Source organism: Dunckerocampus dactyliophorus, chromosome 9 (assembly GCF_027744805.1).
Source record: "Dunckerocampus dactyliophorus isolate RoL2022-P2 chromosome 9, RoL_Ddac_1.1, whole genome shotgun sequence".
Classification (NCBI taxonomy): Eukaryota; Metazoa; Chordata; class Actinopteri; order Syngnathiformes; family Syngnathidae; genus Dunckerocampus; species Dunckerocampus dactyliophorus.
Window position 1 is genome coordinate 26,964,274 of NC_072827.1, and position 14,791 is coordinate 26,979,064.

The 14,791-nt window shown below is 42.7% G+C and overlaps 1 protein-coding gene across 1 annotated transcript; it reads left to right on the plus strand.

Annotated features, from left to right (window-relative positions):
- The first annotated feature begins 604 nt into the window (after positions 1-604).
- On the plus strand, positions 605-12,520 carry ehhadh (enoyl-CoA, hydratase/3-hydroxyacyl CoA dehydrogenase). The gene is made up of 7 exons (XM_054788265.1): positions 605-795; positions 1,146-1,249; positions 1,424-1,593; positions 3,060-3,171; positions 3,461-3,565; positions 8,482-8,823; positions 10,384-12,520. Exons 1-7 carry the CDS (start codon positions 719-721, stop codon positions 11,625-11,627), a joined length of 2,154 nt encoding a protein of 717 aa, XP_054644240.1. The 5' UTR covers positions 605-718; the 3' UTR covers positions 11,628-12,520.
- The last annotated feature ends 2,271 nt before the right edge of the window (positions 12,521-14,791 follow it).

The window sequence follows — 14,791 nt, forward strand, 5'->3', positions numbered from 1 at the left end:
CTGCTTGTTGTAAATAAACGGGACAGTGCCCAAGCCAAGACTCCAAGGGGGTATTCTGCAAAGTGAGTTTAGTGGGTTAGCGGCTGTGTTGAGTGGAAAGCAGGACTTACGTGTTCAGCAAAGGTAGTTCTCTTTTAAAGCAGCCATATCACCATGGTAACTTGGGCTAAGCTAAAAGTTTATTTCCTACTGCTGCTCGGGTTTTTATTGACATCAACATACAGTATACTAGGTCATATTTGTGCAGTGTCATGGAGTTTTACATATATATGTACATATAAATTCATTCTGTTCATATAACATTAATTCATTTCATCAAATTGTAGGCACTGCATGGGCCGCACGGTGGCCGAGTGGTTAGCATGTTGGCCACACAGTCAGGACCGCGACCCTAGTGAGGATAAGCGGCATAGATAATGGATGGATGTAGGCACGGTGCTTAATTTTAAAACCAATACACGGTACACTGTTGCGCGCCTCGCCTTGCCCAGCTCGCTCGCTTGCTTACCATCATGGCGGACGTTTCGCTCCGTTGTGTACTATACTGTTACATGCATTTGCCGAGGAGTGTGCTGTCTTTGACCATGTAGCGTCTCTAGAGAACGATCATGTCAACAAGCTGTGAAGGTGTCCGGAGTTCAATTTGTTCTGCGAGCTAAACACTGAAGTTACAAAGTTCACTGCATGCAGTAAAAAGTGCAATTGATTGTGTGACACTATGGCTAAATATTCTCATATTTCGGGAACGACTGTCGGCTTGATTACGCTTCAAAATCCTCCTGTAAATGCACTAAGGTGAGTTTGAATAACGAATGTTACTCTTTGTACTGCAGGTTGACGACTACAGCATTTGGCCTCGATAGTTTTCGTCTTATTGCAGTCATTGGCCACTACGAACATATCAATGCAACTTTTTAATTAACACCGTTAGGGGGTGTTAATTCTGTAGATATTTGTTTTTATTAATGTGACTGTAGCACAGTGTTGCTTGTAATAAATTTATATTAATATTATTATATTATATTTATATTAAATTTATATCTCATTAGACTGTGCAAATTCCCTAAATTGTCCACACTACTGAATGCAGCCTGATGCAAAATTCCTGTATAAGTTTGCTTATCGTTTCTGTATTTGTGTTACAGCGCAGCAGTACGTCAGGGCATTGTGGACACAGTTAAGAGGGCCCTTGGTGACGCAGAGGCGAAATCTATTGTCATATGTGGTCAGAATGGAATCTTCTGTGGGGGTAGATGCTGTTTCCTTTACCGCCGATCACATATTGAGTCACATTGTTCATTTTAGGATAAAGTGTGGCTTTTTGCCAAGCATGCTATTGAAGCTTGATGCAACCGATGGACGACAATATTGATGTTTCTTTAATATGCATGAGACGCTGTTTATGTACTGTATTTCTAAACAGGGGCAGACATCAAGGCATTTGGGACCCCCATGTCTGGGCCTCCACTGGTGCCTATGATCCATGCTATAGAGGCTGCAGACAAGCCTGTGATTGCAGCCATAGAGGGGTTCGCTCTGGGTGGAGGCCTGGAGTTGGCGCTTGGCTGTCACTATCGAATAGCACACAGCAAGGTTAGTTCAATGTGTCCCAAATGGTGTCTCTCCTGACTTAAATAAAAGCAGTGTAGTGTCAATGTACCCGAGGAAGATACGTTTCCTCAAATAGTGTCCGAGCCTCAATTAATCGTGAGCCACACCTCATATCAAATAGACGCCCTCCCCTTCCATAAAGTAGCTGTAAAAAAACAAAAAACAAAAAAACAGGGCTTTTTTTCTTTAGACAAACCACACTGGGCTGAAAAGGAACATACGACAAAGCGAAAGTACTCCTGCCTTATATTCACTTCCATCGCAAGCGAAGAAGTCCGTTGATGCAGCTGTGTGCTTGTTATGTTCACCTTAACAGCTCAAACGCTGCAAAACAGTGTTTTGCGGTACGTGGCATGCACAAACTTAAGCAGGCAATAATTTGCTCTGCCTCCAACTGCGCGGCAAACAAAAACAAGGACATTTGTGATGTGATGTGAGGCAGTTACACATTCCGTTCCCATTGCGTCACGAAAGTGGTCATTTTCTGTCAACCGACCAACGGACAGAGGCGTGTCTCCTGAGAGCTTGAACAAGTACACTTACAAGTGACTCGGTGAGGGATGGAGCATGCAGCTGTCCCTTTTCAAGCATAAAAATGGCTAAATGAACTAAAATACAAATACAAGGCAGAAGAAGCATTCTAATTGTGAATGTAGTGTTCTACATCAGCCACTAGGTGTCAGTGATGGTTCGGTGAGGCAGGCTCCAGGCATTTGTTGCAGGTTCAGTTGGTTGCAGGCACAATAATACATTGCATAATAGTCATCATAATAGCACAGATACCGTTGGGGCCAAAAACCACAACAAGCTAAAAGTCAACTCTCAACCTCCGACCTCATTTTCTGTCCTCCGCACATCTGTCCGCCTGCCACTAAGGTCCCCTAGCGAACACATTTACCGCGACACACACAAGCAGGCGTTTTATTTATGTCTTAAATAGCTTATTTACTCTTACTACGCCCACTATATCGGGTTGTACGAGTGCAAAGCGGCCATTACAATGAATTGATGAGACGATAGCCACTGCAGGAAGGATGCTGTCCAGAAAAAAAAACAAGGAACTGTCAACATAAGATAACTGTTGTCTTATTTTTGTCCAATAAGTGTTATTTTCTGACTACTATATTGGGTCATACCGATGCAAAGGTTACGACATGGGTGTTTTTCCTGTCTAGAGGGCTCTAATAATGTTAAAAACCGTATTTAGAAGATTGTAAACAGGTTAAATATTACATTTATTAGTGTTGAATCCTTCATGGAAATTCACCGTCACCATCAATCATCGCGGTCGCATCTGGAAGCAATTAACCGTGATTAAACGAGCGACGTCTTTAAATTCATAACTTCAGATAATTAACAGGTACAATTCACTGTCGAGTATTTGAAGGATGCGCACTTTTTTTTAGTGAATTACACTGATTCAACTTCCTACCCGGCCTCAATTTCAGGCCATACTGGGGCTTCCGGAGGTGACTTTGGGTCTGCTGCCAGCTGCAGGGGGTACCCAGCGTTTGCCAAGGCTGACTGGGCTACCAGCTGCTTTGGACCTCATCACGACTGGTAATAACAACAGCTTTACTCTTTACACATGTCGCACGTGTTTCTGTAACCGCATTTTGAACAGCAGCAATGTACCTGTAGTGTACTCAAATGACCAGCAGATGTCAGCCTGCATCTCCCATTTTTCTGCTAAAGCAGTTTTGGTGTCACTTGAAGCATTTTGGCTTGACATGATACTATTTCAAAACAAATGAATGGAAATGTATAACACCTGCCGCTTCTCAGTCAGTGATCTTTGTGCGTTGGATGTCAACCGTGTGTGCTGAAAACTATCATGTGTTGTCACAAGGTCGTCATATCAGTGCTGCCGAAGCGCTCAAATTGGGAATAGTGGATGAGGTGACTGAACGCAGCACCGTGGACACGGCTGTCAAGTTTGCGCTGAGCGTCGCAGGTAAGACCAAAGCAAACCACAGACAGCTTTATGTCATTCAAGGACAGATAAACGCCAGCCCAATGAGGGATGGAGAATATTTCACATATTCCACAGACGGCGACATCCGGAATCGTTGACGTACAAGTAGCGGAAGTCGAGTCGAGGGAGGGGATGAGAAAAAGCCGGCTGCGGCTATGAATGTTTGATAGCGGTGTGAGATGTGCTCTGATGTCTTCTCTGCCTTTGCTGTATTATTCAGAAGGGTCAAATGGGACAAACATTCTGAGAATACCCACAGTGGAAGTTCTTTAATTAGTTTCATTTAGCCATGAATGTTTTAATCAGACTCACAAATGCATTTGTTCATGTTCTGTGACCACACACTTAAAGACTGAGTCATTGGCGTCTTGAAATATCACATTTATATTTAGTGCACCATCAAATTGGATTATAACAATAATACCTTATTTCCACAAAAGGTGGCCTCCAAAATCTTACCCCAGGTGAATAAATAAATAAATGCCTCATCTTTTTGCCCTTAAGAATGCCTTGTATTCTCTGCAGTTGAGTAAATCCATGCATCCACTATTTGAGAAAATGCAGTATTACCACTGCTGTTGTTTTACTTACAAAGTTATGATTAGCGTTACTCGTTATTTATACAATAATTCAGAAACACATTTGGAAGAATGTCAAGAAAATATGAAATGAAATGGAGCCTGTTTTTCTTGACCAACCGGTATATTGAACACTCTCTTATCATTATGGCAAACGAACATGAAGCAAGAGCTAGCTCTCTGCTAACTTTATTTAGCTTAGCTTAGCTTAGCTTAGCATAAAGACTGGACACATTAGCAAACAGTAAGTTTAATGTTAAAATAATGTCTGGATGTTGAAGTTCAAATGAGTCTATTGACTCATGTGAACTTCAACATCTCACAGAAAACCCCTTGCTATTTCTTTGGAAATAGTAAAAAAAAAAAAAAAAAAAAAAGCGGAATTTGAATGTGTTGTTTTTTAAATTGTTGTAGCCCACCATATGCAAAGCTAACTTGCTAGAGTATGTGTAATACACATACCATACACTAGCTTTCTTTCAGATTACTCATGTTTATGTGAGTGTTTATTTTTCCCCAAAAAGAACAAAAATGGGACATATACTGTACACATGTTTTTACAAATTGAACTAGTAAAGTAGAATGCAGCCTGTTTTTCTTTGCCAACCGATATACTCAACACTCTCTTGTCATCATGGCAAACGAACGTGAGGCAAGAGCTAGCTGTCTACTAGCTTTGTTTAGCTTAGCTTATCTTAGCTTAGCTTAGCATAAACACTGGCCACATTAGCAAACAGAAGGGCCAATGTTCAAATAATGTCCAGAAAGAGACTCATTCGAACTGTAAGATCTCAAGACGGAAAATCCTTTGCTATTTTTTTTGGGGGGAAATATTGGAAAAACTGAAAATTGTATTATTATATAATTGTATATTGTAAAAACGCTTAACTGAATAAATAAGAAACATTGTAAATACATAGAAAAATGATGAATGAAAGGGATAAATGAACATTTTAAGGTTACGTTTAACTTCGCTGAAGACGTAATTCTTGATGTGACTGTCCCCAAAGACACAACGCGGCAGTGAGACACTACACGGACGCCACCTTCCTGTTTTACCTTGAGTTCTTTCTTGAATTCAGTCGTGTTTCCCACCTCAGTAACCCAAAATGTAGCCAAAGAAAGTTTCAAGCGGCAGCATTTTGTGTTCATGGGCTCGGATGAACAGGTACGGTCAAATTAAAAAGAAATAAATAAAAGGCAGCGGCAAGTCGATACGTGGTGGTCCTCGTGTTTGAGCATGTCGCCTCTTGTTGGAACACATTTTCATTGAATCCCCTGTTGCCTTCTGGAATGTCAATTTTGCATATTTTCTTTCAAGTGTATAACCTTTTTTTTTTTTACGTGATGCCTACCGAGATGGAGTTGAGCGGGGTTGTTAGATGAAAATGAGGCTCAGAGTGAGTCAAGCAAGCAAAACGAGATGCGAGTCAATCAAACTAAAATCTTTGGACGGATGCTCCCGTCTTGAGCTAATTGGCGGGGTTGCTAAACGGTGACAAGGAGCGCCGGTTCCCACTTAAAAAGCTACCGCCGCTGAGTTTCTGCGAGGCAACCAGTGGAGCATCTCTGTGTCAGACTCGGGCAATATCGACACGGACACAGATATTTTGCAAAAACGCACATTTCCCACTCCTCGGTGTAAAAAAAAAAAAAAAAATCTACACGAGTGGAGTTGTTAAAAAATGTCTGTCCACATTAAAACACATCCACTGGCTGTCATGTGCATTTTGGCCAATTAGAAGCCTGAAAAAGCGACCACAGCTGACTCGATCACACATTACAACGCATCTGTTCATCAATAGAGTTAAGATTCCCTGTAGACTAGCTGGAAAATCAGCGCACACGTACATGGAGCCCAGGAAATGTGTGTTAGTCGCCCGTGCCTGTTGTAAGCTACATGCCGTCTATCGCCGCACGAAATGAAAGCAAAACCTGGAAGTCAAAAACGTCCATGTTGTGTTGTTAAATAAGAAATGACACAAACCAAAATGCTCTCTTACTCATCCACGCAAAAAAATGGAAGCCGTAGTTTGTTTTTTTTTAACCGTAGATTTCCAAAAACTGAGGTTTTTAAGGACGAAAACCTGTTTGCATGTAAAATATGCCTTTTTAAAATATCCGTATTCGTGCGTACGTAGCCTAAAACATTTGAATCATCCATCCATCTACTTTCTATGCCGCTTATCCTCATGAGGGGTGCGGGGGTATGCTGGAGCCTATCCCAGCTGACTTCGGGCGAGAGGTGGGGTACACCCTGGACTGGTCGCCAGCCAATGGCAGGGCACATATAGACAAACAACCATTCACGCTCACATTCATACTTATGGACAACTCATTTAGAGGCGCCAGTTAACCTAACCTGCATGTTTTTGGAATGTGGGAGGAAACCGGAGTACCCGGAGAAAACCCACGCACGCACGGGGAGAACATGCAAACTCCACACATGCCCAAGCGGAGATTCGAACCCAGATCTTCCCGATCTCCCGACCGTGCGGCCAACATGCTAACTCGGCGACCGTGCGGCCCCATTTGAATCGTTTCGTGGGTAAATATGGGTACCGAAACTCGGTATCGATATGGGACCGGAGCAAACATAAACAGCAGTAGGCCATGCTCAATTCCAACCCGGTAAACTTGCATTACACGTTACTCGGCTGCGTTCCACACACAAAATGATCCACCAACAGTGAGCGAGGTGCCTTCAAGGACACCGGAATTCTGAATGTCAACATGACAACACAGCTCGTCTTCAGAATTGTGTGTCAGTTATCGATTTCTACTGGAATTGCGTGACACGTAGGCGTTTAAACAGCAGAATGTATGCACTTAAAGTACTGTAGTATCTTGCGACTTGTTAGCACATTCCCTGTGTTCTGTATCGCTACTGGTTTTGCTGTGATAATTATGATCATTTCTTGTGGATTTTATTTCATATTCGTGGGTTTCTTACTTAATTATCATTTTATTTATGTCATTGAAGTATTTACATGACTATTCTCTTCAACTTGCATGTGACAAAATTATGTATATATGAAAAGACGTTGTTTTTAGGCGAAATTTGTATGTTTTCCATTTTTTAAGTCGCCGTTCTGGTACCGTTTTAAAAGTACCGATTTGGCACCGGTGTCAGATCATGTGCAAAGGATACCCATCCCTATGCACGTGTGTCTCCCAGACCCCACACATGCGCACACAGATGGGATTAAGTGTTTTAGCACAGTGGTTTGCAACATCTGCCCGTTACATCTGTCAGGACAACCAGGCGTCCCTCTCGCTGCAGGACAAATCCATCGAAACAGCTCAGCCATTTACAGATTAATGGCTCAATATAGTAAAGTACCTTGGGGTCCTGATGCTTCTCCCCGCTCGCATTGTGTTTCGACGATGAACGCAATGTATATGTTAGGATGGGCTAGGTCATAAATAACCTCACCCGTTCATTGTTTGGTTTGAAATATGGTTCCAGACTTCATTGAATTGATTATTGGACCAAACTGGAGACAGTGGATTGGATGGTGGCCCTTTAATCTATGCCACGCTGACCCATTTTCTGCAGCTCAGTGTAATTCAGCGGAGCTGTGAAGGATTCTGTCTTGTGTAATCATGTCAGGAGAGACGGGAGTGGGAATTAAGGTGGGAATATTCCCAGTGGCCATTTTCATTTCTGACCGGTTGAGATGACTGCAGACAGCAGATGCATGCGTGTGTTCTAATATTGAGTCTTCATGTGGACTTTCACCAGGAAATTTGCTTCAAAGTTAAATGACATTGGAAAAGGCAGTATGTCGGACCCGTGGCGTGGTTCTTTCTAACAGTGAAGAACTCATCAGTGCTGTCCAAACCTTTTCCGCTAAGGGCTGCATACTGAAAAATGGCCATTTTTAGATTTTTCATTTATTTCAGAGACTAAATGTATTTATTTATACTATAATATTAATTTTAATATGCAAAGAAGTTATATACTAGTGTATTTGAAATAAATCAGCCTGCATGTCACTTGTGTGTGAGTTATCAACATTTTTTAAACATTTTTTTTAGTCCTTGTTTGTTTTTTTTCTTTTTTTTTTTTTAGAGTTACCACTTGCAAAAATTTGCTTCGGGCCGCACTTTGGGCAACCCTGCAGTAAATGTTAGGACATATACATGCCATCGTTTCAACATGCAAAATCAACTTTCCTGATTGTGTGGATTATTTTGAGTCGTTGATGATGGGTTGAGGTTGAGGTGACCTTGATAATATGTCACGTCTATATTGACTTTGGCACTGTAATGTCAATGTTTAAAAACGCACTTCCTTTCACATTTCTCTTTTAGAACACATGCTGGATGCTCGCCGTGTAAGCACCCGTCCGTGCCCTTGCCCTCCTCATTTGGATGCTCTGTTTGAGGAGGCAATGCTGAAGGTGCGCCAGAGAACCCGTGGAGCCATAGCGCCAGTGGCTTGCATCCAGGCCCTGCAGGCAGCCGCCACCTTGCCCTATGCTCGAGGTATGGAGAGGGAAAAAGAGCTGATGGGAACACTGTTCACCTCTGGCCAGGCCCGGGCTCTGCAGTACAGTTTTTTTGCGCAGAGAGCCGTCACCAAGTGGAGCATGCCCAGTGGAGCTTGCTGGGACAACAGCAGACCCAGGCCCATCCATAAAACAGCGGTTATTGGTAAGACTGGAACACAAATACGTAGTGTATATTGACATGAGTAGAATTAGTGATTAGCATCTGTCCAATGTCCTTGTTTGATTACAGGAGAGTGTAACAGATGCTACCTTCGTACTTGGCTACGAGTTATTTCTTGAATTCAGTAGTTTTTCTCACGTTCATTCTCAAAGTTCTGGCACTTGAAACATGGTGGGGTATTTTGCAGCTGTACTCAATTAAAAAAAAAAAAAAAAAAAGAAAGAAAAAAGCACTGACTCTCCAAAAGCCTATTCGCCTAATACTGGCAGTGCGCTTGAATGCCTCATCGTGGTACACAGTGCTTAATAGGAGGAAGAAAGGAGACAGATATGGAGTTGTTCGCCGTTCATCACACACAAATAATAAAGATGATTACAAGATTCCCTGGCTGGAATCTGTCTCTAAAAGCAGAGCTACTGTATCCAGTCTTCAAAAAGACTGAGTCACCAATGCGTGGATGCTTTGTTTGGGCACTCGACTTGGCGGAATGATACGCGGGCAAAGAGACTAGTTTGTTAGGCGCACTGTTTGACCGTACGATAATCAAGACAGTGTTTTCGAAAACAGGAGATACAGTTTTGGCAGTCATTTTTGTCAAAAATCGAATCCTATGAAAATGAGCTGCAACTGTAGATAAAACTCATGTTTTTCCACAGTTAAGTCTCAATTGTAAGAGCTCATCTTGTTCTAACCTTTAGACAACAAACCATAGCTGCCTTGTGGAAGTAAACAAAAACACTCTAATGACCCTTTTCCACTGCATGGTAGCAGCTCTACTCGCTATTGACATCTATTGGTGAAAGCCGGTACTCGCAGGTACGAACACATGCTAACATTAGCTTGCCCCAATACTGCGCCATGTAGAGCTAAGGCACAATATTATACTCCTCATTCTCCACTTCCTTTTTCTTGCTGTCCGCAATCTCCTTTTGAATACAATATGTCTCAACCGCATGTAAATCCAAAACCTTGTTCGCCTCCGTTATTGCTGTTTGTTAGCGTGTCACGTTCGGACAACCGCAAACCCCTCCTCAAACTCAGCCAAGTGGAGTTGCGCCAACCTGAAAACTGTGCAGTGGAAAAGCAGCAAAGCAGCAAACCAATGTTTAAAATGGATTTCAAATACTTTAGCCTTGATTGTGCCTCTGGTGAATTGCAGAACTTGGGCCTCTATTACTTCCAACTTAATTTATTGCACAACAATACGCAAACATCCTCAGTAAGGGTAAACGGGAATGATACAAAATGATACTGAGTAGTTTCATCCCACCTCGTGCAAGTGGATGGACTGTGTTCTCGCCGCAGGAAGTGATGGTAGTTGAACATTCTGGACATGTGAAGCACAACAGCTTGTGCATTAAAATTTCAGGCTCACAAAAAATCTTCAAGGCAAAGAGAGTCTAGTGTAGTAAATACCTCACCAAAGCTGATCCTTCTGCAGTGTACTACAGTAAAATAAGCCACCTCCATTAAAGCAGGAATTTAGATTTTTCTCCATCAGACGTCACTTAAATGTCCTATTTTATGTGTTTGGTCTTGAAGGTCTCGGCACAATGGGGAGAGGCATAACAGTCTCCCTTGTTCAGGCGGGGTTTTCTGTGGTTGCTGTGGAGGCCCAGGAGAAACAACTGAATGACTCAAAGCGGGCTATATCAGGTATGCTGCAGCGGGGTGCCCAGAGACGAGGGCTGGCTCCTCCACTTGACATGGTCACTTATAGCTCCAGCCTCCAGGCAGTAGCGGATGTTGACCTGGTCATCGAAGCTGTGTTTGAGGATGCGGTCCTGAAGAAGAAGGTCTTCCAGCAGCTGTCTGCTGTGTGTAAACCGGGCACGTTCCTGTGCACCAACACGTCCGCAATAGACGTTGACCTCCTTGCCTCCCAGAGCCGCCATCCAGAGCTGGTGGTCGGGATGCATTTCTTTGCCCCGGCACATGTAATGAAGCTGCTGGAAGTGGTGTACGGATCGCGCTCCTCTCCCGAAGCTGTGGCCACCGCCATGAATCTGGGAAAGAAAATGGGCAAAGTTGGCGTGGCTGTGGGTAACTGCCGTGGCTTTGTCGGGAACCGCATGCTGAAGCCATACATGGAGCAAGGATTTTTTCTGTTGGAGGAGGGAGCCACGCCTGAGTTGGTGGATGCAGCTCTGGAGGAATTTGGTTTTGCCATGGGGCTCTTCAGAATGTCTGACCTTTCTGGGATTGATGTGGGCTGGAGGATTAGGAAGGAAGATGGTCTGGTGGAGCCGGGTGCAACAGGGCCGGCAGCCAGAGTCCGACAGGGCCGCAGGTACAGTCCTCTTGGAGATGTGCTCTGTGCACAAGGACGATTTGGCCAGAAGACAGGTCGCGGATGGTATAGCTATGACAACCGTCATGAAGCAAGGTTTGACCCATGGCTGCAACAGTTTTTGGAGGACTATCGATCTCAACATGGCCTGGTGGCACGCCGCATAGACCACCAGGAGGTGCTGGAACGCTGCTTGTACAGCCTAATCAACGAGGGCTTCCTTATCCTTGAGGAAGGAATAGCCGCCGGACCCGAAGACATCGATGTAATCTACGTGTTCGGCTATGGCTGGCCCAAGCACCGCGGAGGTCCCATGTTCTACGCGAGCATGGTGGGCTTGACCAAAGTTCTGGAGAGGCTGGAGCACTACCACCAGGTTCACCCTGATGTGCCTTACCTGCAGCCATGTGGGCTGCTCCGTAGGCTGGTGGCCAGCGGCAGCCCACCTCTACACAAGTGGAGGGGAATCATCAAGAAGGCTCACAGCCATCTTTAAATCTGCAAGGCTTCGTCATTTCCTCTAAAATGGACATTTTCAGCCTAACAACACTGATTTCCTATACATTATTCATGTATACTGTAAATGTAATAAAGTATATTGATTTGCCGATGTTTCAGAGGCATCTACAAATGGCTTTATTTACTCATATTGTGGCAGGAGGTGCTCATTCACTGAACTGCAGAGAATACCAGGCTTCTAATAGGATTTTTTTTAGCACTTATACAAATGCATTTTATAATCAAGTTGAAATGATGTAACATAAGTGTTTTCTCCACAAATATATAATGGTAATACTGTGTTTGTCCTGAACTTTTTCTTTTCCAAAGCCTAATTGTTTTCCTGTGCTTTGAAATAACGACACTTTTCTCTTTACACTGTAAAGTTCAGCTTTGCGGATGCCATTCCGACTGTCCAGGTGGTGTGTGTTGTGGTAAAGACGTCTACAGTATGTGAACATGACGGTATCAGTCATAGCGCAAGTAATGGCCACCTATGATATTTTTTGGGAGGTGTGAAAAGTCCGTTTCTAGTTGAAGTGTGGTGTTTAATTAGTGGCAGCCCAGCAATTTACTGAGGCATGGCATCTATTGGCCCAAAGGCCACTATTTGAGGAATTGCGTTATTTTTGTATGAAGTTGCAAGTAGTGTCTAGTACAGGGGTGTTGGTGGTGGTTCATTTATTTGCCCACGGCACATTCTAAGAATACAATTTAACAAGAAAACATAAATAACAGCAAGTAAGCAGAACTACTTCTTCATCACAGAAATCTGACCAGAACTGGACTTAGGAGACCAAGTGGGGGTAAGTCACTGTTATTGGACTACAATGCTGATGGGGATGTCATACAACTTCATGTCAAGAAATCCCAACTATCCCTTTAAGTTACTACAAATTCCATCGAAACGTACCACTAAGCTATTAAACATGGCTAAAGTTGTTGAAGCTTACAGTACTTACCATGTAAGAACATCTTAATACTAGATCTTTTTTTATGCTTCCACATCGCATTATGACTTAAGTCACTTTCCACAATGAATCCCCCTTTTGTTATTACATCTTGTTTCCTAATCATGAGGATTCAGGGCTTTTCCATGTTTTGTTGTGTTATTGCAAATGGTGTGTCTTTGAGTTTTATCTCATTTGGGAGGGAGTCGGACATCTAAATCCGACGATTACACAGCCAAGATTACAATGTGACTTGTGCAGTTGGCACACTATAAGCCCTCCTCCGCCTGACTAGCGCGGAGTGGATGGCGATTGTGCTCCCTGCTGATGTAAGGGATAAATGAGGCCAACACAAAGAGGAGGCTATACCCTTTTAGGTTCATGTGCAGGTCTTGTGAGTCTGTGTTTAGAACTCACATGCATTGAAGTAAACAACAAAATGTAGAATCTCTGGCCTGTAATAACCTGCAGGACACAATCTGCTTGAATAGCACGAACCACTCAATCAACATCTGCAACCCTTCTACAGGATCCCTGCACTAAATCATCCAACTACATTTTTCATGGTAAGCCAGTGAGTATCGTATTTACATTGTGTACCATATTAATTCAGAAAAGACATTTTGAACAATCCGATACAGTACAGAGCTTTACCAGAAACACTGCTATTGTTCTTTTATTAACTGACACTGTCAGAGCAGTATTGCTGCATTAATCCAAATATAAAACAACCCCTTTTTTGGGGGGGGAATTAATCAAAGACAAAATCTTTAATTCATGTTTTCAAAATCAGTGAAGATTTTATATTTCTTAGAAGACCGACGGTTGTTTGATAACACCATCATCTTAATTTGGCATCATGACTCCTTATCTGTTGTTTGCTAACTTGCCCAACCTTTGAGACCTTTTTTCCCCGTGGTGTTGTGGCTGCATCTCTCCAGGTGTGTAAGTGAGTGACAGGAAGAAAAGCTCCGATTCGTTTGGTGAGAAGTCGTGTGGTGCCATCTGTTGGTTTGCATGTACAGTGGAACCTTGGTTAGCATCGTTAATCAGTTACAGAAGGTCCGACTCTAACCTTGCCTTATTAACCGTGGCCACCTTTGGTCACTCTCAGGCCACCCACACAGCTGGGGGCCAATTTTGAGAAATGTGGCTGTGTGGTACAGAACATTAGTTCACCCTAGCCGCCGTTTCCGCTTTGACGCATTTCATTACAGCACACAACTTTGCGTGTGGAGGAGCTGTCAATAAAACCGTGTCTTGCATGAAGTGCAAGCGGTAGCTAAGTTTTCCATGATTACTTTGGTCGGTTCCGGTCAAGTTTTCTTACTATGTTCACTTTGACTTAAATTCTGAAGCGTGATTCAGCACATAAATCTTTTAATAATGGAAGCGCTCTGTAGCAGCATGAGTGGGCATTTAAACCAATCCGACAGCGGAGCTACAGGGTGGCCAGTGGTGACCGTGGTGTTAAGATACTAAGATACTAAGAAACTAATTTTAAGATCATGATGATCAGTAAAGCAGGGTCATCTAACAGTCCAGCAGCTAAGAAGAATGACATCCATCTGTCCATTTCTATACCACTTTACTAGATTTAAGACTATTTAGAGTCAATTAACCTAATACATTAAATGAGAAAACCCATGCAGTGCACAGGGAGAACATGCAAACTCTACAGATATATAGCAGATTCCAATGGCGATTTGAATCTGGATCTCCAAGCTGAGCAAAAAAAAGTTTACTACACAGTGAAATATTCATTTCTTAACCATTTTGATGATTATAGCTTACAGCTAATTAAAAAATAATAAGTCAATATCTCATGAAATTTGAAAAATTGTCCAAAAAGTTCAGTATTGTAAATTACTGGTCCATGCTCTAATCAGCAAATTAAACATCCTGAGCCTTTAATTGGTCTTTTCATTTGAATGAAATTCCTGAAAAATGAGCAGGTCCATCTGAAAGGCAGGATTTTTGGCACACCTTTTGAATTGATATTCAATTGTGCAGGTAATGCGGGTAATAGCTTGCCTCAATATAATACACTCTTATGTGCACACTGTGAATTATTGTGATTCAATTTCATGTATATTGAGAGACTTGTGTGAGAGAAAACAATCCCCTCTGAGGAAACAATATGTTAATGCTGAATCAGCTGGCAGCAAGTCCCTCTATAAAGCAATAGCTGCCTCGCATTTAAATCTCACGC